General features: G+C 41.4%; 1 protein-coding gene across 2 annotated transcripts in view; it reads left to right on the top strand.

The window, feature by feature from the left end:
* The window catches only part of GMDS (GDP-mannose 4,6-dehydratase), a 458968-nt gene that overhangs the window by 65717 nt on the left and 367671 nt on the right, over nucleotides 1-25580 (top strand). For both annotated transcript variants that reach the window (XM_072152473.1, XM_072152474.1), the window contains one exon: nucleotides 13689-13733. In XM_072152473.1, coding sequence (XP_072008574.1) covers nucleotides 13689-13733 — 45 coding nt within the window. The remainder of the gene's footprint in view (nucleotides 1-13688; nucleotides 13734-25580) is intronic.

Consider the following 25580-nt stretch of genomic DNA (forward strand, 5'->3'; position numbering starts at 1 on the left):
CTCCAAGAGAGTAAGCGCTGAGCTTAAGAATAAGGCTGCATTTGTTTTCTTTTTACAGCCAGTCAATAAAATGTGTGTGTTTATGAACCTTTTTCTAATCGTGATACTGTGCTGCTTGTTCTCGCTTCTGAGCAGAAAGCATTCCCACCACTGCTGTTAAATGTGCCTTATATCATGCCAAGAAATGAATTTTTTTTTAAACAAAATCTCTTAATTTTTTTGAATTTGTAACATCACTCCCTATTTAAAAAAATAAAAATGCTAATTTATTGTAGTAGCCATTTAGCATTATAACCCCTTAAAGGGGTATTCCCACAAAGACAAGTTTCTTATATGTACTCAGCATAACAAAATAACACCTTCTCTAATTCACTGTTATCAACAAAAATACAGCATTTCACAGATATAATTCCAACCTGTCTCTATCAGTCCTTGTGTACACAATTTCAGTTGCCCCTAGACACGACCCTGTTACTTCTGACTTGGAGTCGGGTTGCAGCCATCTTGGATTTGTGTGTGATGACCTGGAGCTGAGATTTGTCTTTCTGCTGTGTGCCTGTAGCCAGCACGGACCTCACACTGATCACTTCCTGCCAGCAAGCACATGGTGAGGAAAAACAAGTTGCAAACTGCAAGGAGATAAGTGATCTGGGGGAAGGGGGAGGCAGGCACATATCTATGAGACTGAGAAATGAGATGTAGTAGAGCTGACTGTGTAATGGTTATCTAATGGGTAATATAATTTATTTATATCTCATGTATCTCTGATGTGTCTCATCTCTTTCTATGTGTTAGTACAATGTCAGAAGCCAGATGAAAAGGTATACACACCTGTACCCAGATAGTGTAATCACATTGTTACCCTACAGAACTAGATGGATCATAAAGTGTCTGCTTAGAGAGGCCCCGCCCACACCCTGGAATTTCGCACTGAGCAGCCGAGGTAGTGATGGGAGCTAAAGCAGCAATAAAACGGAATAAAGTTGGAAAGTAAAGGGTTAAAATGATCTTTAACTGTGTAAACATTAGGGGATTGAGATTTGAGACTTCCCCCCCCCCCCCCCAGTGGGAAAAACCCTTTAATGGCCATTTTGCACCTTCCTGACACAGTACATTTTAATGAAAATCTGACGTGCCACTATAAGTGGTTATAACTTTGGAACGCTTTAAGTTATCCAGGAGATTTTCTCGTAACCTATTGTACTTCATGTTAGTTGAAAAATTTGGGTGATATGCTTGCCTTTTTTTTTTTTTTTTTTTTTTTTTATGAAAAAAAAAAAAAGCTTGGAAAAATTCTTGATTTTCAAAATAAAAATTTTAATACTTTTCTGACACCTATTCATATGGATCACTGTGACTACAGTGATCCCTCATTTATATTTTGTTTTAACCTCTTACCGACATGTGACATACTGTTATGTCACATGCCAGCTGCGGGTGCATGGAGAGGGCTCCTGGGTTGAGCCCTCTTCATACAAGGTGGGCGTTTGCTGCATATTGCACAAATCGCGGGTGTTAACCACTCCACTTAACAATTCTGGTGATTGAGGCGAGAAGATTCATATTTGCCTGACTTTGGGCTGATTTTATTTTTATTCCTTTTAAAAAGGAGTAAATCCATGTGGGGCTTTTTTTTTTTTTTCTACCTCCGTCCTGGCCGCGAGCTGCAGACACCCGAATGTTCCTTCCTTGCTGAAGCTTGAGGCCCTGATGGAAGGTCATGTGACTAGAGTCCAGTAATTGTGTACATCCTGCTCCTGCTCTGGTCACATGTCCAAACACCATGTCTGCTGGGCAGTGGCCTCCAAACTGTTAGAGAGAAATGTGCCTCTCCCTCTCCGGCAGTCGTCAAGTCTTTGATGATTGGGGGAGTTGCTCCCTGCTTTAATGTCTGCACAAAGTGCAGTTGGTGTTCTACCTTGCTATCGCTTCCTCCTCTGTTAATGGCTATGAAGTCCAGACCCCTTCACTTATATCCTGGGGGAGTTGGCATCTGTTGAGAAGACTTCTTTCTCCACCGAGGGAAGTAGGTGTATAGAAGAAACTGTATCATATGCATTGTATTTGTGTGCAGTGTGTCGTATGTTTTGTGTGTGAAATGTATTGCATGTCTTTGTGTGTACCCCTTAAGCCAACATGACATTGGGGAACGTCTTGGTGAACTTCTGTTTCGGCCACCATGATGTTCCGCGAGAGCCGAACCTCTGCACGAGCACCCGGGATCGCAATAGTTGTGATCCCGGCTGTTTGACCCAATGAAGGACCCCAGGGCTGCCTTACATGACTGCCTGCTGGGTCGTAAGAGGGATGAGCCCTCTCTATAGCCGATAACTCTTTTGCTGCATATCGGAACAAAGTTTTACCGGTAACACCCGCGATCAGTGCTAGCAGCTTTGCTGGTGGCTTCTTGTTGGAGATCATTGCTCCCCGTAACATCATCGGGAAGCGGCGATCCTGGCCATGAAAGCCTCGGGTCTACCTAGAACTGATATAAATAAACAGTAAAAATCACAAACACCTTAGGTACCCCGCATCCGAAAATGCCCATTCTATCAAAATATAATAAGTTTTTTACTGCATTTAATCCCGTAAAGGAAAATGGCACCCAAAGTCGAAAATGGCACCAATTTGCCATTTTGAAAAATATAAAAAATTCAAAAAAAAGTGATCGAAAGGTCGTACAGTCCTAAAAATTGTAGTATTGAAAACTTCATCAAGTCACAAAAAAAGCTCTGTATACCGAAGTATAAAAAAAAGGTAGAAATTTTTTTTTTTAAATTCTACACAAGGTTTTTAAATTTTTGTAAATGTATGAAAACATTATAAAACCTATGAAAATTTGGTATCCCCGTGATCGCACTAAAGCGTAAAGTAGACATGTAATTTGTGTCGCACCAGTGAAATCCGTAAATTCCAAGCCCACAAAAAATCGCCGCAAATACGGTTTTTCACCAATTTCACTGCATTTTGAATTTTTTTTTTTCCCGCTTCCCAGTACGTGGCATGGAAGAATAAATACCATCACTATGAAGTGCAATTTGTTACAGAAAATAAGCCATCACAGATCTCTTTACATGTAAATGAAAAAAAAAAGTTATAGATTTGTGGGGAGTGAAAAATAAAAATGAAAAAACAAAAAAGCGAGGTCCTTAAAGGGTTAATCAACAAAATAATGAAAATGTCATACCACCTAGTGTAGAACAAATCAAACATAAAAAAGCTAAATAAATGGGATATCTCTGTAACCAACATAAGTAGTATGGTATTTGGTGTATAATACACAAAAAAAAAATAAAATCAATTGCAGAATAGATACAAAAAAGCTAATAAAGATTAAACAGGGTATTGTGCTTCCAAATATAGTGTTACTGTAACCATTGAGGTGTCTAGTTTTAAAAAAAAAAAAAAACGTAAAACTTTGTTACAGGTCATTTATTTATACAAAGCACACAGTAAGCGCATAAATGGTGGTCTCACAGGATGGGAAGCAGCATACAATTATACAATTTGCATCCTTGGTCTTCTATCATAGACTAATCGACTCCACGGTAAAAAAAAAAAAAAAAAAACAGGTGGAAATGTCAAGCATGTTTACAGTCATACATATGCAAAGTGTGCCGTATCACAATGGGTTCAAATAAAGTGTGTCACATGCCCTTGTAACAAATAAAAATAATTTGAGACACAAACAGTACAAAGCACTCAACCACCCACCTGCACCATGTATCCACTACAGGGCCGCCTCTAATGGTGTGCCCAGACTAAGGCAAGAGAGACTTCTACGTCAGTGTGTGTGTCTAGGATGGAATTTGGCGAACTGCAGTAAAGGGAGTCAAGCCATTTATCCCAAATTGCATAGAACCTCCTATCCTTCTTCCTCTGAGTAAATAACCACTTTTTGAGAGGGAAGATGTTATTCACGGCTTTAATCCAGTCACGGAGAAAGGGGGGTTGTGCAACCATCCAAAATCTGGCTACTGTCTTCCTAGAATAGTACAGAGTTTTGGTAATGAAAACACATTCTGCAGTAGATTGGAACAATTCAGGGTCTACCAGAAGGAGGCAGAGCTTAGGGTCATCAGGGACAGCCACTCCCATTTTGTCAATCCGGAATTTTTCAAACCTGTTCCCAGAACCCTCCAACCACAGGACAGGACCATATTAGAAGGAAGAAGGTTCCTGAGAACCATTTTAGCTAGGTTAACACAGCAGGGAGGGATAGGAAAAGTTTCGACCAAGCCCCAGTGCGTTGACACACTATGACCAGTAGAGATAATACATTCAGCAAGTAGTAGTCCACAGAGTGTGTAACCCATACTCCTAGATATGTGATCTCCGACGTCACACAAAGAGGTTGAGCTACAGCTTCATCCATGGGAACTATGTGGTCGATGGGGAGTATATGCAACTTAGTCCAATTAATCCTAAGGCTTGAGTGGGTGCCAAACTCTAATTACCTCCAGTACTGCGCTCATAGGGGGCCCTAGATCTGAGGCTAATTGTCTCCACCTCCCCGCCCATTGTCAACCTCCTAACTCCTGTCAAACCCAGAAGCTAATGGTTCTACAGCAATGGCATACAGGAGGGGGGATAGCGGGCAGCCCTGGCGAGGGTTCCCCTAGCCAGAGAAAACTGCCTGGAGGGGAATTTGTTTACCTGAAAAGAGGCCATGGGGGAGTGATAAAACATTCGGACTGAGGTCCCAAACTCCCTCGGAAAGCTAAACCGTTCCAACACTAGCCAAAGGTAAGGCCATGCCATTGATTCAAAGGCCTTGGCCGCGTCCAGTAAGACCAAGACCTTCGACCCAGCATTGTCATGGACCGCATGGAGATTCGGCCACAGCCTAGGCAGGTTACTTGCTGTAGATTTACCTAGAAGGCAACTATTCTGGTCGGGGCCAATAATTGACAGGATAACAGGGTTAAATCTACATGCCAAGACTTTAGCTAAAATGTTTATATCTACCTGAAGAAGGGAGGTGGGCCTATAAGAATTGAAATAGGTTGGATCCTTCCCTGGTTTGGGGATGACTATGATACACGCTTTAGTCATGGAGTCTGGAAGTGTACCTGCCTCTCTATATAGTTTACACAATAGGGGGCTTGGACGCCAGTATGCTGTTTATAGACGGTAGGCCATTGGTGCTGGGAGATTAGCCATTAGCCAAAGAAGTGATGGCCTCTGCAATTTGCAGCTCGCTGATGGGGGGCCGCCAGGGCCATCATGGCCTCAGTGGTAAGGAAGGGAAGGGAAAAATAGCTTGGCTAGTAAGGCAGTCTCCTGAGTAGTCACTGGGTATGTAGAGGAATTCAAGGAGGTGTAGAAATCTCCAAATGCATCTGCAAGCCTTTCAGGGTCAGCAGAGTCACCCAGGTCACGAACCTCTGTAACCACAGTAGGGCAGAGTCTACCTTAGCCAATCGAGCAACTACTGTCCCACAGTGGTCCCCATGTTCAAAGTAGTTTTCTTTTGGAAAAGAACAGTAATTTTTTTTTTATTGTCCATCATGACTGTAGAATAGGTGCGCTACGCAACATGCTATACCTGAAGAGTCTGCTCTGAGGGGTCTCTCGTACAAATAGCATAAAGTCAAGGATAGTGCGGAGGAGATGGCACCTAAACGGGGGGATATAAGGTCTGCCCAATATCAGTGGGGCACCATAAAAAAAAAAAAAAGCGCATGGATAATGATGTACCGGCCATCAGAAACGATGGAAGCTTTCAGCATAGTAAAAGACACACTCCTACGCACAAAAATATACTCCCTTAACATTGGAGAAGAAAAATGTGTGGTGGGCTCATCCAAGCTTTCTTGAGCCAGTATAGCCAGTCCCCCTCCAGGTGCGTCTCCTGTAGGCACATGTTTCAGGACTGGTCACTTGCAGTCAATAGGTATGCATTTTGCCTGTGTTTCCTGTCGCTGTGTATGATAAGTACTGTTTTTATTGCTGCAAGTACATGTGGGTTGGTGGTGGTGGGGGGGGTGTACTGAAGTAGACATTACTGAGAAATTGTGACATACGTATATAACGGCCTGTGCTCCTGACCTTTAATGACCCTAGCAACCACCCCTGCCAAAGACCATTTTGAATAGTTTGACAGATGCAGATTTATAAATGGGGCGATTTGTGGGGAGTTTGTAATAAATAGAACTTTGAAAACCCATGTGAAGATGAATTGTCCTCCAAAAAAAAATTGCATCTGAAATTTTCTTTAAACTAGCTTTCTAGCCTCCTAATGAAATAACATATATATATATATATATATATATATATATATATATATATATATATATATATATATATATATTTTATAATACAATACATACACTCACCGGCCACTTTATTAGGTACACCTGTCCAACTGCTTGTTAACACTTAATTTCTAATCAGCCAATCACATGGCGGCAACTCAGTGCATTTAGGCATGTAGACATGGTCAAGACAATCTCCTGCAGTTCAAACCGAGCATCAGTATGGGGAAGAAAGGTGATTTGAGTGCCTTTGAATGTGGCATGGTTGTTGGTGCCAGAAGGGCTGGGTATTGAGTATTTCAGAAACTGCTGATTTACTGGGATTTTCACACACAACCATCTCTAGGGTTTACAGAGAATGGTCCGAAAAAGAAAAAACATCCAGTGAGCGGCAGTTCTGTGGGCGGAAATGCCTTGTTGATGCCAGAGGTCAGAGGAGAATGGGCAGACTGGTTCGAGCTGATAGAAAGGCAACAGTGACTCAAATCGCCACCCGTTACAACAAAGGTAGGCAGAAGAGCATCTCTGAATGCACAGTATGTCGAACTTTGAGGCAGATGGGCTACAGCAGCATAAGACAACACCGGGTGCCACTCCTTTCAGCTAAGAACAGGAAGCTGAGGCTACAATTTGCACAAGCTCATCAAAATTGGACAGTAGAAGATTGGAAAAACGTTGCCTGGTCTGATGAGTCTCGATTTCTGCTGCGACATTTGGATGGTAGGGTCAGAATTTGGCGTCAACAACATGAAAGCATAGATCCATCCTGCCTTGTATCAACGATTCAGGCTGGTGGTGGTGGTGTCATGGTGTGGGGAATATTTTCTTGGCACTCTTTGGGCCCCTTGGTACCAATTGAGCATCGTTGCAACGCCACAGCCTACCTGAGTATTGTTGCTGACCATGTCCATCCCTTTATGACCACAATGTACCCAACATCTGATGGCTACTTTCAGCAGGATAATGCGCCAAGTCATAAAGCTGGAATCATCTCAGACTGGTTTCTTGAACATGACAATGAGTTCACTTTACTCAAATGGCCTCCAGTCACCAGATCTCAATCCAATAGAGCATCTTTGGGATGTGGTGAAACGGGAGATTCGCATCATGGATGTGCAGCCAACAAATCTGCGGCAACTGTGTGATGCCCTCATGTCAATATGGACCAAAATCTCTGAGGAATGCTTCCAGCACCTTGTTGGATCTATGCCACGAAGAATTGAGACAGTTCTGAAGGCAAAAGGGGTCCAACCCGTTACTAGCATGGTGTACCTAATAAAGTGGCCGGTGAGTGTATATATCTATAGTGAGATATATTACACATATGGTTAATGTTAGTTGGCAGCCAATTTGGGCTTTTAGACTAACTGTATGATGAGCATAAGTTATAGCAATTTATAAATAAGTGACAAAAAAATTTTAAAATATAGCATTAATGTGAAGTGTAACATATCATGAAAAAGCTATCTGAACATAAAACTTGGTAGGATAAAGCGTTCCAAATTTATAACTGTGTCTCGTGACTTGGACATATTTGGAAAAATTAGGCTGTGTCCTAAAGGGGAAAATGAGCCTAGTCCTTAAGTGGTTACCAATGTTTTATTGCGTTTACATTGTGTTAAATACTCATGCACATAAATGCATGCATGTGCATTTTTCTGGCCACATGCAATGTTCTGTGGGTGGCGCTCATCTCGCCGTTGTCCATAGTAAGTGACTGCTCAGTATGCAAAGACGGGCAAAAATAAAACCCACCCTATGTTTTGCGGTACTGCAGTCGTCACATTCCCAGTGATGCACAATGCACTGTGAATGTGTCCAATAGTAGTCGATCGGGCTATGAGTTTGTGGTTATCACATTGATGTGCATGAGTATTATGAGGTTCAGTGGCATTTTAGGTATGTATATTGAGATTCTTCAGTATGTAAAGGTTTATTAATTTTGTTAGATGTATGTGTGTGGGTGGGCAGCTGCGCACATTTAATTCCAGGTGGATCCAGTGATGTTAATGATGTCATTAGGATTCCCTGAGCAGTTGGGTTTAATAGGTGTGCAGGGAAGAATCCATGTGCATCCTCTCTGCATTTATGTATATAAAGATCACTGGTAGCAAAGATATAATGGGCTCTTGCCATTAAATCACTGCTACATGTGACCTGAATATAAATCCTACAGGGAACACATAATATGTACCTTGCTAACTCCTGCCCAGATAAAAAAAAAAAAAAATTAAATAAAATTAAAGAATCATCATTATTAAAAAAAAGTAGCGTTTTGCACCTCCCTATCCACCCCCCCCCCCTCCACTCCCTCAAAATAATTGAATGAAGTCTTGATGTGTCCCCCACTTCCAGGTCTGGATTTAAACTCCTATGGAGTATTTCTATTTACTGAAAATATCATAGTCATCCTTAGCTCAATATCACTCCTCAAAAACAGTAAGGGCAGTATTTTTATTCTATTGGAAAAAAAATGGTGTGACCTTGGACACTGAATATACCTTTGGTGTACTCCTCTATACCTATTACACTTTGTGTATGTATGTATACTTCTGTGTACTTATCCATATATATTACACTGTGTATATACACCCCATTTACCTTTTGTGTATGTTTCTTTTTTATTTTTTATATTGCAGGGTTTTAGAGTCTCCACAATGCACTTCCCATCATGGACACACAGGATGTGCGCTATATCCCTATTGTATGTTGGGTATACATACCCAATACAATTCAATACTTACCATTTATTGGAGTGCCAGTGTATGAAGAAGATGAAGCCCTCTACCCATGGCTAATACATCAGGAGGCTAAGACCTCCTGATTTAATTGCTGGGCATGCTGTGCTGACTACTTAAAGGGGTATTCTCGTCTGGGCATTCACATTCCGTTTGATAAATCTGCCATATATAAACATTTCTTCAATTAGATGTTATTAAAAAAAATGTTCCTGTGTGAAGATAATTTCTTATAAATGTAGTGATATGGTCCCTTAGAAACGAGATGGCTTCCTCGGATACGGCCACCTCTGCTGGAGGGATTGCACAAAGAAACAAAAGGTTTTTGTATATGAAATGTCCGGGAGTTACTGCAAATCCTACATCAGTCCTGTGGTAATGATCGCTGAATCCAGGAGGTCAGGCAGGACTCTATATCCCAAGTCTGGCCACCGCTGCCAGAGTGTGACGTGGTCGTATCCGAGGAAGCCATCTCGTTTCTAAGGGACAACATGACTACATTTATGAGAAATTTATGTTCACACAGGAACATTTTTTTTAATAACATCCAATTGAAGAAATGTTTATATATGGAAGATTAATGAAACTGAATGTGAGCGTCCAGACGAGAATACCCCTTTAAGGTTCGTTTTGCATGATAGCCAGCAAACTTTCAGGCCTGAAGAGACCTGAATGTTCGCAGGTTGTCTGAAATATACCGTTGCTGGGCAGGAATGCCCCGGAATGGCCCACTCCTCCAGCAGCCTTGTCCCATTCATGCCAACTCCATAGCCACATGGCCTGGTGGTGGCGATTTTGTAGGATAAATGGTTATTTCAATAATAATAGAAAACTTAAAGGCGTATTCCCATTTCAGAAAATATATGTTATTGTTTGTATTATAAAAAGTTATACAAATTTCTAATATAATATCTGTATCAATTCCTCACTGTTTTCTAGATCTCTGCTTGCTGTAATTCTATAGAAAGCTTCTATGTTTCCTTCCAGTGGACAGAAATCTGCCCGTGGTCTTTATATCACACAGTTCGTTATATCACACAGCTCTGATTACTCTGTGATACTAACGAGCTGAGCACCACTGGTAGTAAGAAGCTTTCTATAGAATGACAGCAAGCAGAGATCTAGAAAACCATGAGGATTTGAAACAGAAAGTAAATTGGAAACTTGTGTAAGTTTTTATAATGAAAACAATGACATTAATTTTCTTAAATGGGAATGCCCCTTTAAGTAAAAGCACTGATGAATCTCCCCCCATGTCTCCTACTCTTTCTATCGTGGCCCTTGCAGTTCATGGTTGTCAGCCATCATCTGGTCTGGGGAGGTAGTCAGTGGCAGCCATAGTGTGGTCTGAGGGGATCATGGTTGTCGGTCATAGTCTGGCCTTAGGGGGGAAAGAATCGGCCATAGTTGGTTGAAGTTTCTGAGGAGTTAAGAAAGGGATTAAATCTCCTAAAAAAATAATCCCCTTTACACATTATGGTAAAATGTGTAAAGATAGGCAGAAGTAAAACAAGATATATAATGTAGCTATTTTATGTAATCTTACAAAAATTAGGATTCTAATGATTAGCTGGTTTGGCTTTGGGCCACACACTACGGCAGTGGTGGCGAACCTATGGCACTGGTGCCAAAGGCGGCACTCGGAGCCCTCTCTGTGGGCACCCAGGCCATAAACCCAGCATGAAGTTCACCAGACAGGACTCAAGGAATCTTCCTACAGAATCTTCCTACAATGATAGGTGAATTTGCCCTCCTCCTTTCAACTGCGTTGGTGTCTTTAGGAGGCTGAACGATTGAAAATTGTCAAAGAACAAGGAGAAATAAATTACTGCTTAAATTGCTGCCCTGGTACTTTGCAATAAATAAGTGGCTTTTGGTTGAAGTTTGGGCACTCAGGCTCTAAAAGGTTCGCCATCACTGCACTAGGGCATGAGCAGCAGCTGTCCCAGTGGGCACAGAGAAAAAGATCAGGCGAGCAAATAGTCAGGACAGGCAGCAATTTAGGCGAATTGGGCAATGTGCAAAGGGTTGAGGCATACACCACACATTCGGGAACAAGCCAGGGATGTACACAGAGCAAAACTGATCAGGATCCTCTGTGTACTTTTATAAAAAAAAATTTAAGATTTTGCAACAGTGGATCTATAGCCATCGACAGGTGCTGTTACACGGATTAATTGTACTGTAATGTGAAGACTTAGAAGAATAAAGATTGCAAAACAAATTGGGAAACCATTTTTTTTTCTTTTAGTGTTCAATACTCAAAATATACTAGGCTGTCCAAAAAAATCTTGAAAAGTTTTTTTCTTTTTAGCCTTCTCTAGGTCAGCATGTTGAATGTGTTTACCTTAAATTAGTACGTACATGCACACCCACCTTGACCTCATATATATGATCCAACATCGTCAAAGTTGATAGACTTTGCGGGAAAAGTGAACTTTAGCTCTGGACAAACAAACTTGTGTACTTTATCACATCTAGCACTACTGCAATGTTCCTCTTTACCTGATTTCATTACTGACTTTTGGCACAGGCAAGAGTCTGGAGTCAATGCTTCGATTATAGGCATTGACAATGGCTGCATTGCTGTGCCCATTTTGAAAACCGACTCCTTGTACAAAATTGGGGCCGATGGGTGTCAGCAAAGTTTCGCATCAGTCTGCTTGGTGTGTTGCGTTGCCAGACAGTAAATCAGCTGTGCTGTGTGTCAGCCAGACACCAGTAGCACTTGCTGCCTGTTTCCATCTCATTGCAAATCCCGGGTCTATCACTTGATAGACCTCGAAAGGAAGTTGTGAGGAAGTGAGTGCCACTGCTAGTTCAGAATGTTCCAGTGTGGTTGGAAAGTCTGAGAAATCGCTTGGGTGAGAAGAACAAGACCTTATTGACAGGGTTCAATCCTGGTCAGGTCTGTTTCACATCAACGTATTAAATCCACACAGCTTTTCCTTTCCCCTTTTACCCTATGACTTTAGCACTTCTGCAGCTAATATTTGTATTTCCCAGGATAAACTATTGCAGAATAAATTAAAAAGAAATATTTCTTGGTGCTGGGCATCTAGCAACTTTACTAAAAAATAATGTAGTTTGATCAAATCTGGTCATCATTTGCATAAGACTGCTGTAATGTAGTTATAAATATTTCACTGATCTGAGACATTTCAATGTTAATCTTTCCTGCTACTACTGCAATCTCCTGAAATCAACTAGGATAATTTTAACAAATCTGAAACTTGTATTAATAAGATTGCTAGTTGCTGACCACAACAATAAAGAATAGGTGAAATACAGCTAGAAAAAAAGCTGAGAAAGGAGTTAGCACACCAATGATGGGGTACCGCTCCTATTTTGCCACCAAGTAAATTTGTAGTGTCTAGCACTTGTTTACTCCTAATGTGGAGACACTATGAACTCATTTTATATACTATAAGCAAAGAAAAAGGGGGGGGGATGTAGACACATCCAACCAGTAAAATGTACACTAAACAAAAAAAGCAGATGTGTATAGAAAGAAATGATTTTGTTTTTACACCAAAGTACAGAATACTCAATTATATACTATACTAAATGGTCTTGCGAATGTTTAAAATTTTCAAGAGTATTGATCCAATTCATTTGTCAGCTACCACCTATTATCGGGGGTGTAGTTAAAGGGAACCTGTCATCAGAAATTAACTGAATAACCCACTACCAGAATGCTGTGAAGCAGCTTAACTAGTTCTGGATCATGTTTCCTTCATGGCCCAGTATGGTGGCCTCATCCAGAAATTCTTCTTTTAGGTGAGATGTCAATTAGTTGTATAAAGCCAAGGTGACTGAGAGAGTTTAGCACTGAAGTCAACCTCTCCACACCTCTAAACAAATCCTGCCCTCTGATTGACATCACCCACCAGACTTCAGCATATCTGCTTAGTAATATCTTTGTATGCAGGACCATGCAGGGTGTTCTGAGTTGGGGAGACCTTGACTTCAGTGTTAAACTCTCCCCCTCTTTGACTATTCAATTAACTTGCATCACACTTCAAAGATTATTTTCTGGATGATGCCACCACACTGGGCCATGAAAGAAACATGAAGAATGCGTTCAGCTGCTTCACCGCATACTGGTAGTGGTTTTTAAGGCCATGGGGAGCATTTTCTGTATAATCACTGGTCTACCTTGCCTACCTCAGGAAGAGATTGTCTACGGAGTTATCTTCAAGTAATTGTTATATGTGCAGCGCAGGCCCCAACCAAAGTCAAAACTGGACAAGCTAGAATCTCTGATAGCTGATATTTATATTGTTAGGTTATCATATTTAATAGAAATATAATTTACTTGAGTAACCTGTTTAATATTGCTGTACAATGTCTTGTTAATGTAATATACAGTGTTGCCATTTTCATTATCCTATGATGTTTCTCTCTGACATTTTTTTTTTCCTTTTTTTTTTTTTTTTTTTTTTTTTTTTGCTCTATATTTGCTTCGGCAGCTCTGATCAATAACCAGTTTCAAGTTGTTTAATGTGCCTTTTCTGGGGGTAGTTGCTTCTGAATGCGGCAGCTCAGCATGTGGCTAAACATTTAAGTTGGCTGTGAGTGTGTGTGTGCACCTTTTCTGCTATATGATTCCTACATATTACATAATATCAGTTCTCCTACAGTGGCTGTGCACATTTCACACATGCCTAAATTGTGTTTTTTCTTCTCCTAGGATGGCTCTTACTTGGCAGAATTTCTACTAGAAAAGGGCTACGAGGTAAGTGACTTGGACTTGGCACAGGCCAATGAAATCACTAGTATGCAGCAGCCTGCATAACTTCCTCTGTGGCTGTCCATTCTCTCTGTTTTCCATTCAGAGTCCAGATAACAAATCAAAGCTTCTAAAAAGAATGTGCAACATGGCCTGTAACCACGCCAGCTTATTGTACGATTTATCAGTTAGGTTCTTCTAGTGGATTCCCTCGTCTCCTCAGGGTATAACCACTACGTACATTTCCCGCAAGGTCAGATAAGCGGCTACATCCAAACAGAGCTTAAAAAAAAAAAAGATAGAGTAATTAATGATGTAATGCTGCACATAATACACAAATTGCCTATGAAGTCACTTTCATTTTAAAGTTCCACTGAGTAATGCAACTTCTATAAAACTACGTAGGCTCAAGTGCGGTAGAGATAGATTTAGAATTATGTATATTTGTTCTATTCCTATCATTTTCAATAGAAATGTTGTTCCCTGAGAAGATCTCTCTATATTTACATTTAGAAGGCCGTCTGTCACCGATCCACACCATACACAGGGAAAAGATGGAGCATGCTCTATCCCTGTGTGTGCGGGCCGTGCGCCGCTTTTCTCTATGGAGGGGGAAGGGGTCACCACCTCCTCCTCTCCAGCGCACAGCGGTATGCGGCTCTGTGTGTATGTACCCTTAATTTTAGATTGCTGCTGGTCTCTGTTTTTAATATGACTTGGGTCAAATTTATCAAATAAGTCACAATTTGTGCCAGATAACGTTCTTAAATGCCCTTTAATAATAATAATAATTCTTTATTTATATAGCGCACACAGATTACGCAGCGCTGCACAAGCATGTCAAATTGGTCCCTGTCCCCAAGGGGCTCACAATCTAAACAACCTAACAGTATGTTTTGAAGTGTGGGAGGAAACCGGAGTACCCGGAGGAAACCCACGCAAACACGGAGAGAACATACAAACTCTTTGCAGATGTTGACCTGGGGAACTCAATTAGTAATCAGTCTAATCAGATTGGCAACATGTACAGACCAAGGGGATTGGTTTTCTCTAACAAGAGTCAAGGAGTAGGACCAGACAAGCAAACAGATATACACATGATGGCTGAATCATGACATTGATGACAGAAAACATGGCCCCGGCTAAAACGAGATGGAGTATGGGTGAACAAAAATTTTATCTGGAGAGAAATAGATCTCTCACAGTACTTTAACCCCTTAACGATCCAGGATGAAAATGTCAACTGTGACATCAGTTTGGGAGCCTGGCTGTATGAGTCAGCCGAGCTCCTGCGGCAGTAGCTGGGGTTACGGTAGCTGTGATCACAACTGTTTAAGCCTATAGGCACAGCTGTCAAACATGAGCTCGGTACCTCTAAAAGTTTCCGTATCTGCCCCCCAACGGCATCATTTCCCCCCATGAGCGCCGGTTTCATGGGGTTTCGGTCAGCTCTGGTGGCCCAGGGATCCGGAAGATTAGCCCAAAACTGCCTTCAGGAGCACAGTGACAGATCCTGTCGATGACCGGATTTGTCAGTGTGTGTGTGTGTGTGTGTGTGTGTGTGTGTGTGTGTGTGTGTGTGTGTGTGTGTCAGCCTATGCATCTATTACATTGAACAAGTGATCACATGATCACTTCAAGTCCCAGAGCAGGACAGTAAAATTATTTATATATAATATATATGTGTATATATATATATGTGTGTGTGTGTGTATATATAAGTAAATATTTAGTCCCCTAAATGGTCAAATCCTACATAAAAAGTGAAAACCGCCACACAAAACGTACATATGATATATCACTATATTACTAAACCAAAATAGGGAAGCACCACTCCGTAGTGAATAATGATTTTTATATCATCAGTGGAAAACATACAACGTTTCAGCTATCTCTATGTAACCATTTTTAAGTATAACAAACAGTGATACAAGGCGGGTTTATATCCCCCGCAGGATGTGACATCATCAGTGAAAACAAATTTAAGATGGTCATATACAATTAGTCACATAAATACATGTTCATAACATACAGTGAAATCCATATGCATTAAACCTTCTACACGCTCGTGTTTATACAGAAATAATAAAGTGTCAGTCAACTTGCATCCTGGCGTACCGCTCAGCCACTGTTTGTAAATACAGCCACAGCGCATGTCTCAGAAGTGTTGCTAGGTAAATAACTCGCAAACAAATCCCATACTTCCAATCATGGTCCCGTGATGCGATCACAAGGTCCCGGCTGGTCACCTCGGGGTCCCACTTACATCGACACAAGGACTGGTCCTGTCTGGTTGTGTGGTTCTGTCAGACGCTATTGTTAAGCATGTGCTACTTAGTTTGGAAGTATGGGATTTGTTTGTGAGTCGGCTCCCGGCAGCTTCTGTATCACACGCTATGATGTGGCGGTGTCGCCGCTGATGACTTTCATCAGAGGCGAAACCGTCGCATCATAATATGTAATCCGTACTTTCCCCCATGTAACGGCTATATATCCGCAAAGTTGGTCCGTGTATAATCTGTGTTTTTGTGATTGAGTTAAGCCAGCCCATAATGTTATGTGACTATTGCCCGGCAACCAACCACAAAAACCTCCAGAAAACCTAGTACAACTGTGAACAAACCTTTTTTTTTTTTTTTTTTTTACACAGACCCCTTGCTTTCTATGAGACTGTCTGTCTGAGCCGCAAACACAAATTATAATTGGACATGCTGAGTTTTTCCCTCACGGGCACTAGGCTCGGAGACAGTGCTGAGGAATCCTTAGCAGTGGGCATGAATCCAAATAAATGGCCGTAGTACCTCCTAAGCATGTAGAATTTATGAATTTCAACTGTGAAATTACAACAAAAACACAGAATTTTGTTTTACATTTAGAGAGAAATAAATTTAGTGACTGAACTGCAGCTTTGGGATTGTCCAGCAAATATAGAGTTCTAAAGGGCAGCCAGCTATGTTGTTCACCAGTATACTAGCTTCTGTTTAGGATCAGATATTAGGAGTCTTAGTGGCTGGGAAAGTACAAAATCACTACTTTTGGCAACAATGACTGTTCATTTGAGGTTGAAATAGAGATAAGTTGTGCAAGCTGATGGATTTGTCTCCTGGACAATTAAATATTCCCATCTGGATTGAGGGGAGGGGGACAGTAATCTGTTCTGTGAAGATAAATTAGGTGTTCTTACTAAAATTGGGTACTATAGTGTCAAAATACGGGTAATATTTCAACTCCGATAAAATATGTTTGAGTAAAGCACATTTTTCAGCAAGTTATTTCTTTCTACGGATAGACTAATTTACATTATATGTTGTACAGTTTATATTTTTATTCATGGTCTGCTTTTTTCTGCATTTTTTTACCCACCAGTAATGTACAGTGGGCACAGAAAGCATTCAGACCCCTTTAAATTGGTAACATCAAAACAGTTACTATTTTTTTGCTCATTAGTGTACACTTTGCACCACATCTTGGCAGAAATAACAGAAAGATATGTACATATTTTTGCCAATTTATCAAACAAGAAAAATGTAAATATCACATGGTCATAAGTATTCAGACCCTTTGCTGTGACACTCACATTAACTCACATATTGTCCATTTCCTTCCAATCCTCCTTGAGATGGTTCTACTCCTATATTGGTGTCCATCTGTATTTAATGAAACTGATTTGAACTAGATTAGAAAAGGCAAACACCTGTCAGAATTGTGGCAAGGCACTGACCTCGTCAAGGTTACAAAAGAATTTCTGCAGCATTTTTAAGGTTCCTAAGAGTGCTGTGGCCTCCAGATTATCTGTGGTAGACTGTCCTATTATGGATGCTCATTACCTCTAGAGCAGTGATTTCCAACCTGTGTGCCGCGGCACAAGGTTGAGTGTGCCGCGGGGAAAGTTCCCCGAACTACGCTGCCCCTGTGTAGAGCTGCCCCGTATTTCTGCGCCCATACTTACCTCCAAGCCCCGCGTTGGCGATCGGCCCGTCTTCTGTAGCTCCTGCACCGCGCGGCCCATGTCACGTGACCAGAGGCGCGCGGTGCAGGAGCTACAGAAGGTGGGCGGATCGCCATTAGGAGTGACGGTACGTGGAAGAAGACATCAAGGGTAAGTATATAAGGTTATTATTTGTATAGGGTCTTTTTTTTATTGGTAAAGGTAGGCTGGGGCTTTTTATTAGTTAAGGGGGGCCTTTAGGGCCTTTTAATTAGAAAAGGGGAGCCTCTAGGGCCTTTTAATTAGTAAAGGGAGGCCGCTAGGGCCTTTTAATTAGTAAAGGGAGGCCGCTAGGGCCTTTTAATTAGTAAAGGGAGGCCACTACGGGCTCTTAATTTGTAAAGGGAGGCCTCTAGGGGCTCTTAATTTGTAAAAGGAGGCCTCTAGGGGCTTTTTATTAGTAAAGGGAGGCCGCTAGAGGTTTTTATTAGTAAAGGGAGGCCGCTAGGGACTTTTTATTAGTAAAGGGAGGCCGCTAGGGACTTTTTATTAGTAAAGGGAGGCCGCTAGGGACTTTTTATTAGTAAAGGGAGGCCGCTAGGGACTTTTTATTATTAAAGGGAGGCCGCTAGGGGCTCTTAATTAGTAAAGGGAGGCCTCTAGGGGCTCTTAATTAGTAAAGGGAGGCCTCTAGGGACTTTTTATTAGTAAAGGGAGGCCGCTAGGGACTTTTTATTAGTAAAGGGAGGCCGCTAGGGACTTTTTATTAGTAAAGGGAGGCCGCTAGGGACTTTTTATTAGTAAAGGGAGGCCGCTAGGGGCATTTTATTAGTAAAGTGAGGCCGCTAGGGTCTCTTAATTAGTAAAGGGAGGCCACTAGAGGTTTTTATTAGTAAAGGGAGGGCGCTAGGGGGGGTTTATTAGTAAAGGGAGGCCTTTTATGACTGTTTTAGTGTAATTTTGTGCTATTTTGGTTGGTGGTGTGCCCCAGGATTTTCTAAGTATAAAAAGTGTGCCGCGGCTCAAAGGTTGAAAATCACTGCTCTAGAGCATGATAGAACCTGTTCCAGCTAAAACTTGAGCTCCGGTAGCAGCAAGAATATCCACAAAAATATGTAAATTAGCCTGAGTCTTCATTAATGAGTAAAAGAATATAACCATAATTATACAATTAACCTATTATGGTGTTTCTAGTTGATTTTGTGCTTGAAAACACTGGTTAAAAATGTCACATGGTTTCAGCAGTTTGTCAGAATAAAGCAACTGACTTTTCTTAGAGTAACTGTAAGGTTACTTGACAAATAGTTTTAGCACAGCTGGAGAGAACAAATACCATGATGCCTATATCATGCTGTGGGTTTCTTCCTTTAGATACATCCTGGTATATCAACCCGATCTGTAAAATCCTCTCAGCTTCTGAAGTGGGTAGTGCTTCCTGACTGTGACATCAGCTAAGGGCATTCATGTGAATTTGAACAAACAGCCCAGCCAATGAGGACACAGAATCAGTGTTACTGCTTGTACAGAGATCTAGTGCAGGGCAGGGAAGACACAGAGCTGAAAGCTCAGAGCAGAACACTACTTGTACATCTTTTTGTGTGATTATAGACTGTACGTCTTTTTATATAGGGAAATATTAACTTCTTCACGTTCTGCAACGGTTATATTCGCGCAGAGTTATGAAGGGTGTGTGAAGAGGCTCACGGGCTGAGTCCTCTTTATACAGAGATTGTCTTTGCTGCATATTGCAGCAAAGACCCATTGCTAACACCCGCGGTTGGTGCTTGCACCGATCACTGGTGTTAACCTCTTGTGTGCCACCGGCAAAGACGCCGGTGGCTTTTAAAACATGGTGGTGCATGGACGTTGCCATCTTTATTGAGATCGCTGCTCTCCCGAACACCATCAGGGGGCAGTGATTGGTTGCCATGACAGCCTCAGGTCTTCGTTGGACCCGAGGCTGTATGGTTTCTGAAGATTTGTTAAAATGAGCCTGTAATAGTATTGCAGTATGTGGTAGCAATGATCAGACCCTCTTGGGTTAAAGTACCTTAGAGGGTCTAATAGTGAAAAAATAAAAAATTTCAAATCCCCCCCCTCCTTTCCCTAAAACTGATATAAACTAAACAGTAAAAATCACAAACACATTAGGTATCGCCGTGTCCCAAAATTCCCGATCTATCAAAATCTAAAAACGGTTATTGCCGGTGGTGAACCACATAACAGAAAATGGTGCTCAAATGTCCAAAACATGACTTTTGCACCTTTTTATATCACATAAAAAATTATCGAAATGTCGCATAGTCCTCAAAATAGAAGCAATGAAAATGTCTCATTTCGCAGAATAAAGTAGAGGTGTTATTTGGAGAGCACAGTGAAAGTCGTACAAACTGAGCCCACAAGAAAGCGACGCAAATACGGTTTTTTTTCCAATTTTTCCACATTTGGAATTTTTCTGGTACACGACATGGAGTAATAAATAACATCACAAGAGATATTGTTTAGGTCTTAGGCTGGTCTGCTAATCCCGTCATACAGATCTGCTACAATTGATCATCTTCTTGCAGTATGGAAGGATTCTAAGGAAACTGGATATATTTTGATAAAAAATAAATTAAAATAGTTTGGTTGGTTGAAAATACGGCTATGGCTTTGAAGAAATTTCAACAGAGATGTGAGAAGTTTTACATTAATGTCTTCTATACATTACTTAATAATAGAAGACTTAATAATAGAAATAGAATGATTTATTTTGATGAAGCAATGGAGGCTGGTATCCTCGAAGGGGGTGATTTTCTGATCTATATGAGTATTGGTAGTTCTATAAAACGACATGATATTTTAAGGAAAATGACTATGCAAAAATGTTCCTCTCAGTTTATAAACAAAGTTGCAAGACAAACCTAGTGCCAAGACAAACTGCTCTCGGGGATTTACAGAAATCTCTCCACCACAATAAAAATTACTACAGCTAGTTACAGGAAAAAATGGGACAAGGATGTAGGTAGAGAGCTTAGTTTGAGGGAATGGGAAAGATCTTGGAAGTCTATTTCACAATACTCTATTTGTATAAATCATATAGAACTCGCAAAAAAACCTCAATATAGATGGCACTATTGTCTAGAGTTGTTAAAAAAATTTAGTGATGGAGAAAAAAATGTATCTTGTTGGATGGGGGGTGGTGTAGATGGAAGCTTTTTATATTCTTGATGGGAATGTACGTTGATTCCAAAATTCTGGAAGGATGTACCGTATATAATCGTGTATAAGCCGAGTTTTTCAGCACAAAAAATGTGCTGATAAACGTCCCCTTGGCTTATACACGAGTCAAAAAATAATTAAAAATGGACTAAAAAAAAAACGTATTTACTCACCCTCCGGTGGCCCGGATGCGCAGCGCTGCTCCCCCGATGTCATCGCGGCTCCTCTTCTGGCTTCCCGGCTCCTCTTCTTGCTTCCGCGCCATCTTCTGTCTTCTTTAACATCGCGTTGGGCGCCGCCATTGTTCTTCTCCCGTGCGGCGCCTAGTATGACGTCAGCAGCGGCGCGTCATACTAGGCGCCGCACGGGAGAGAACAGTTGCGGCGCCCAACGCGATGTTAAAGAAGACAGAAGACGGCGCAATAGCAAGAAGAGGAGCCGGGAAGCCAGAAAAGGAGCCGCGATGACATCCGGGGAGCAGCGCTGCGCATCCGGGCCACCGGAGGGTGAGTAAATACGTTTTGTTTTTTTTTTAAATTCTGGGCTCACTGTATACTACTGGGGGGACGCTGTATACTACTGGGGGGCAGGCTGGGGTGGCTGTATACTACTGGGGGCATGCTGTATACTACTGGGGGGCAGGCTGGGGTGGCTGTATACTGCTGGGGTGGCTGTATACTACTGGGGGGCAGGCTGGGGTGGCTGTATACTGCTGGGGTGGCTGTATACTACTGGGGGCAGGCTGGGGTGGCTGTATACTACTGGGGGCTGCATGGGGTGGCTGTATACTACTGGGGGCTGCATGGGGTGGCTGTATACTACTGGGGGCTGCATGGGGTGGCTGTATACTACTGGGGGCAGGAGAGAGGGGAAATGTGGAGTTCTAAGCCAGATTTATTTGGGGGTCTTGTTATATAGTAAAAATTAAATATATAATTAAAGGGGTTATCCGGGTTTTAAAAATTACCTAGGGCCGGGCTGGGGAGGGCTAGTTAAACATAATAAACATGGACTTACCTCGTCCGGCGCCGCTGATGTCCCGCGCCGCGGTCCCTTCGATCCGTGCCCCTGTTTGTTTACAGGGGCACGGAAGCCGCGCACAGGGAGCTTCCGGTCTGCGATGTGGACGGCTCCTCCCATCTGTCCCTATCTCTCAGCGTTGTAAGCGCTGGGAGATGGTGCGCATGGGAGCTTCCGGCCGGCCTTAAGCTCTCTGTGCGCACTTGTAGTGAAACCGGCGCACAGAGAAGACCGGCCGCGGCGCGGGACATCGGCAGCACCGGAGGAGGTAAGTACATGTTTATTGTGTTTAACCCCTTAACGCTCTGCGCCGTAGCTCTACGGCGCAGAGGTATAAGGGATGTATGAAGAGGGCTCACGGGCTGAGTCCTCTTCATACAGAGGTGGGGGTTTCTGCATAATGCATAAAACCCCCACCGCTAATAACCGCGGTCGGTGCTAGCACCGATCGCGGCTATTAACCCCCCCGTTGCCGCCGGCGGGCGCCGCCATCTTTTTTTCGATCGCCACGCCCCCGAACGTCATCGGGGGGCGGCGATCGGTTGCCATGGTAGCCTCGTGTCTTCTTTTGACACGAGGCTATCTGGCAGCTGCAGATTCGTTACAATGAGCCAGTGGCTCATTGTAATGAATGTGCTGCAAAAATGCCATATATTGCAATACTGTAGTATTGCAGTACATGGTAGGAGCGATCTGACTATCTAGGGTTAATGTACCCTAGATGGTCTAAAAGATAGTGAAAAAAAAAAGAAAAAAAAAAGTTTAAAAAATTAATAAAATATTAAAAGTTCAAATCACCCCCCTTTCCCTAGAACGGATATAAAACATAATAAACAGTAAAAATCACAAACATATTAAGTATCGCCACGTCCCAAAATGCCCGATCTATCAAAATATAAAAACGGTTACGGGCAGCGGTGACCTCCGAGGCGGGAAATGGCGCCCAAATGTCCGAAATGCGACTTTTACACCTTTTTACATAACATAAAAAATGATCAAAATGTCGCACAGACCTCAAAATGGTAGCAATGAAAACGTCGCCTCATTTCGCAAAAAATTACCCCTCACACATCTCCGTGCGCCAAAGTATGAAAAAGTTATTAGCATCAGAAGATGGCAAAAAAAAATTTTTTCTTTTTTGTACACATTTGTTTAATTTTTGAAAATGTATTAAAACACAATAAAACCTATATAAATTTGGTATCACCGCGATCGCACCGAACCAAAGAATAAAGTAGGTGTGTTATTTGGAGCGAAGAGTGAAAGTCGTAAAAACTGAGCCCACAAGAACGTGACGCACACGCGGTTTTTTTTCAATTTTTCCACATTTGGAATTTTTTTTCAGCTTCGCAGTACACGGCATGTTAAAATAAATAACATTACGGGAAAGTAAAATTTGTTACGCACAAAATAAGCCCTCACACAGGTCTGTACACGGAAAAATGAAAAAGTTATGGATTTTTGAAGTTGGAGAGCGAGAAATGAGCCGAAAAACCCTGCGTCCTTAAGGGGTTAAATAGCCCTCCCCAGCCCGGCCATAAGAAATTTTTAAAACCCGGATAACCCCTTTAATATTGATTTTATTTTTATATTCTTATTCCTTTTTCTTGTATCCTTCTTTGGGGAATGTTAGTTTAGACATGGATAAGATATATTAACCCCTTAACGACCTGGCCTTTTTTTTTTTTCTTTTTTTTTCCATTCATTTCTATTTTTCTCTCCCCACCATCAAAAATCTAGAACTTTTTTTTTTACACTTAAAGAGCTCTGTGACGGCTTGTTTTCTTCACTTCATAGTGAAGATATTTAATATTCCCTGCCGTGTACTGGGAAGCGGGAAAAAAATTCCAACTGCAGTGAAAATGGTGAAATAACGCATTTGCGCCGTTGTCTTGTGGGCTCTGATTTTACAGATTTCACTGTGCACCCCAAATGACAGTTCTACTTTATTATTTAGGTCGGTACGATTAAAAGGATACCAAATTTGTATATGTTTTATAATGTTTTCATACATTTACAAAAATTAAAACCTCCTGTACAAATTTTTTTTTTTTTTTATATTTTGCCATCTTTTTCATACTTTGGTGTACAGAGCTGTGGGTGATGTCATTTTTTTTGGCGACTTTTTATGTCGTTTTCATTGCTATCATATTTAGGACTGTACGACCTTTTGATCACTTTTTCTTGTTTTTTTTTGTGTTTTTTTTTTAGATTTTTTATTATATTTTGATTGGGCATTTTCTGATGCTGCGATATCTATCTAATGTGTTTATGATTTTTACTGTTTATATTTATATCAGTTCTAGTGAAAGGGGGGTGATTTGAATTTTTAGGTTTTTTTAATATAGTTTTTTTTACTTTTTTTTTTTTCTTTTTACTATTTTTCAGACTCCCTAGGGTACTTTAACCATAGGTTGTCTGATCGATCCTATCATATACTGCCATACTACAGTAAGGCAGTATATGGGGATTTTCCTCCTCATTCATTACAATGTGCTGATAGCACATTGTAATGAAGGGGTTAACACGTGTCAGCCTCGGGTCTTCGGATCGCCGCTCCCCGATGACGTCGTCCTTTTGAATCCGGTACTGGTGGGAAAACGCCGTGATCGGTTTTACCGGTAGGGCTTTGCTGCAATATTCAGCAAAGACTTACCGTCCATTCACCGGGACCCGACGCGCCGTACTACTATGGCGCGCGTCTGTAAGGGGTTAATGAATGTTACTGATCTTGAAAAATTTTAAGGAATATTAGAGTAGTGAAGTGAACATGTGTTGAAAAACATGAGATGGATATGTCTAAGTTATGACACGATATGACTTTCTTTTTTATGTCTTGTGTAAAAGATTATTTCTTGTGCTTGTTTGTATGTTTTGCAAACCATTTAAAAAATAAATAAATAACATCACTGAGAAGTAAAATTTGTTATGCACAAAATAAGCCCTCACACAGCTCTGTACATGGAAAAATGAAAAAGTTATGGAATTTTTTTTATGGAGAGCGAGAAATTGGCTAAAAAAAAACATGCGTCCTTAAGGGGGTGATTTTGGTAGATTCCTTCTGCCTGCCTCTTCCCTAATCTGTAATTTAATAACCCTGGAACCTAACCTTGCTTGTCAAAAACTTTTAGTTATATGTAAATTAACTGCCGAGGTTACTGGGACGTGTACTAGCCTTCGCTCCCAGTGTCTAGTTAGGCTAGTACAGTTAGCTAAAATAAAGTTTTTTTAACAAGTTAGGTTAGGTCCCAGGATTATTACAAATTGGGGCAGAGGAAGGCAGGAGGAATCTACCAACTATGTGTACACAGTATGTATGTGGGGGTTTTCTTTTGTCATTATGCTCTGTGGAAGCTGCAGACCACACTTTACTGTGCAGAGAGGTTTCACTTTATACATACTGTGCTATGTGTGCAGGATCGTAGGCTCCCCATTAAGTATAAAGTTTATGTCTTTGTTTATTTGTAGATGCCTTCAAACTTTCACAAATTAACAATTCTGCCACATTCAAACTATCAAACACAAATGGCCTGCTACATACCATTCCTAGAGAAATATAAAAAGACTGCCATCCAGACTGCAACATGTTTGTAAATGGATGACCTGGAACATGTGATCAGTCACATGCTTCTGACGTCACTCAAGGTTCTGGAGCTTTTTACAAGCGGCGGGGACTTTGTGCCCAGGAGGTTAATGGTCAGGAT

Source organism: Engystomops pustulosus, chromosome 5 (assembly GCF_040894005.1).
Source record: "Engystomops pustulosus chromosome 5, aEngPut4.maternal, whole genome shotgun sequence".
Classification (NCBI taxonomy): Eukaryota; Metazoa; Chordata; class Amphibia; order Anura; family Leptodactylidae; genus Engystomops; species Engystomops pustulosus.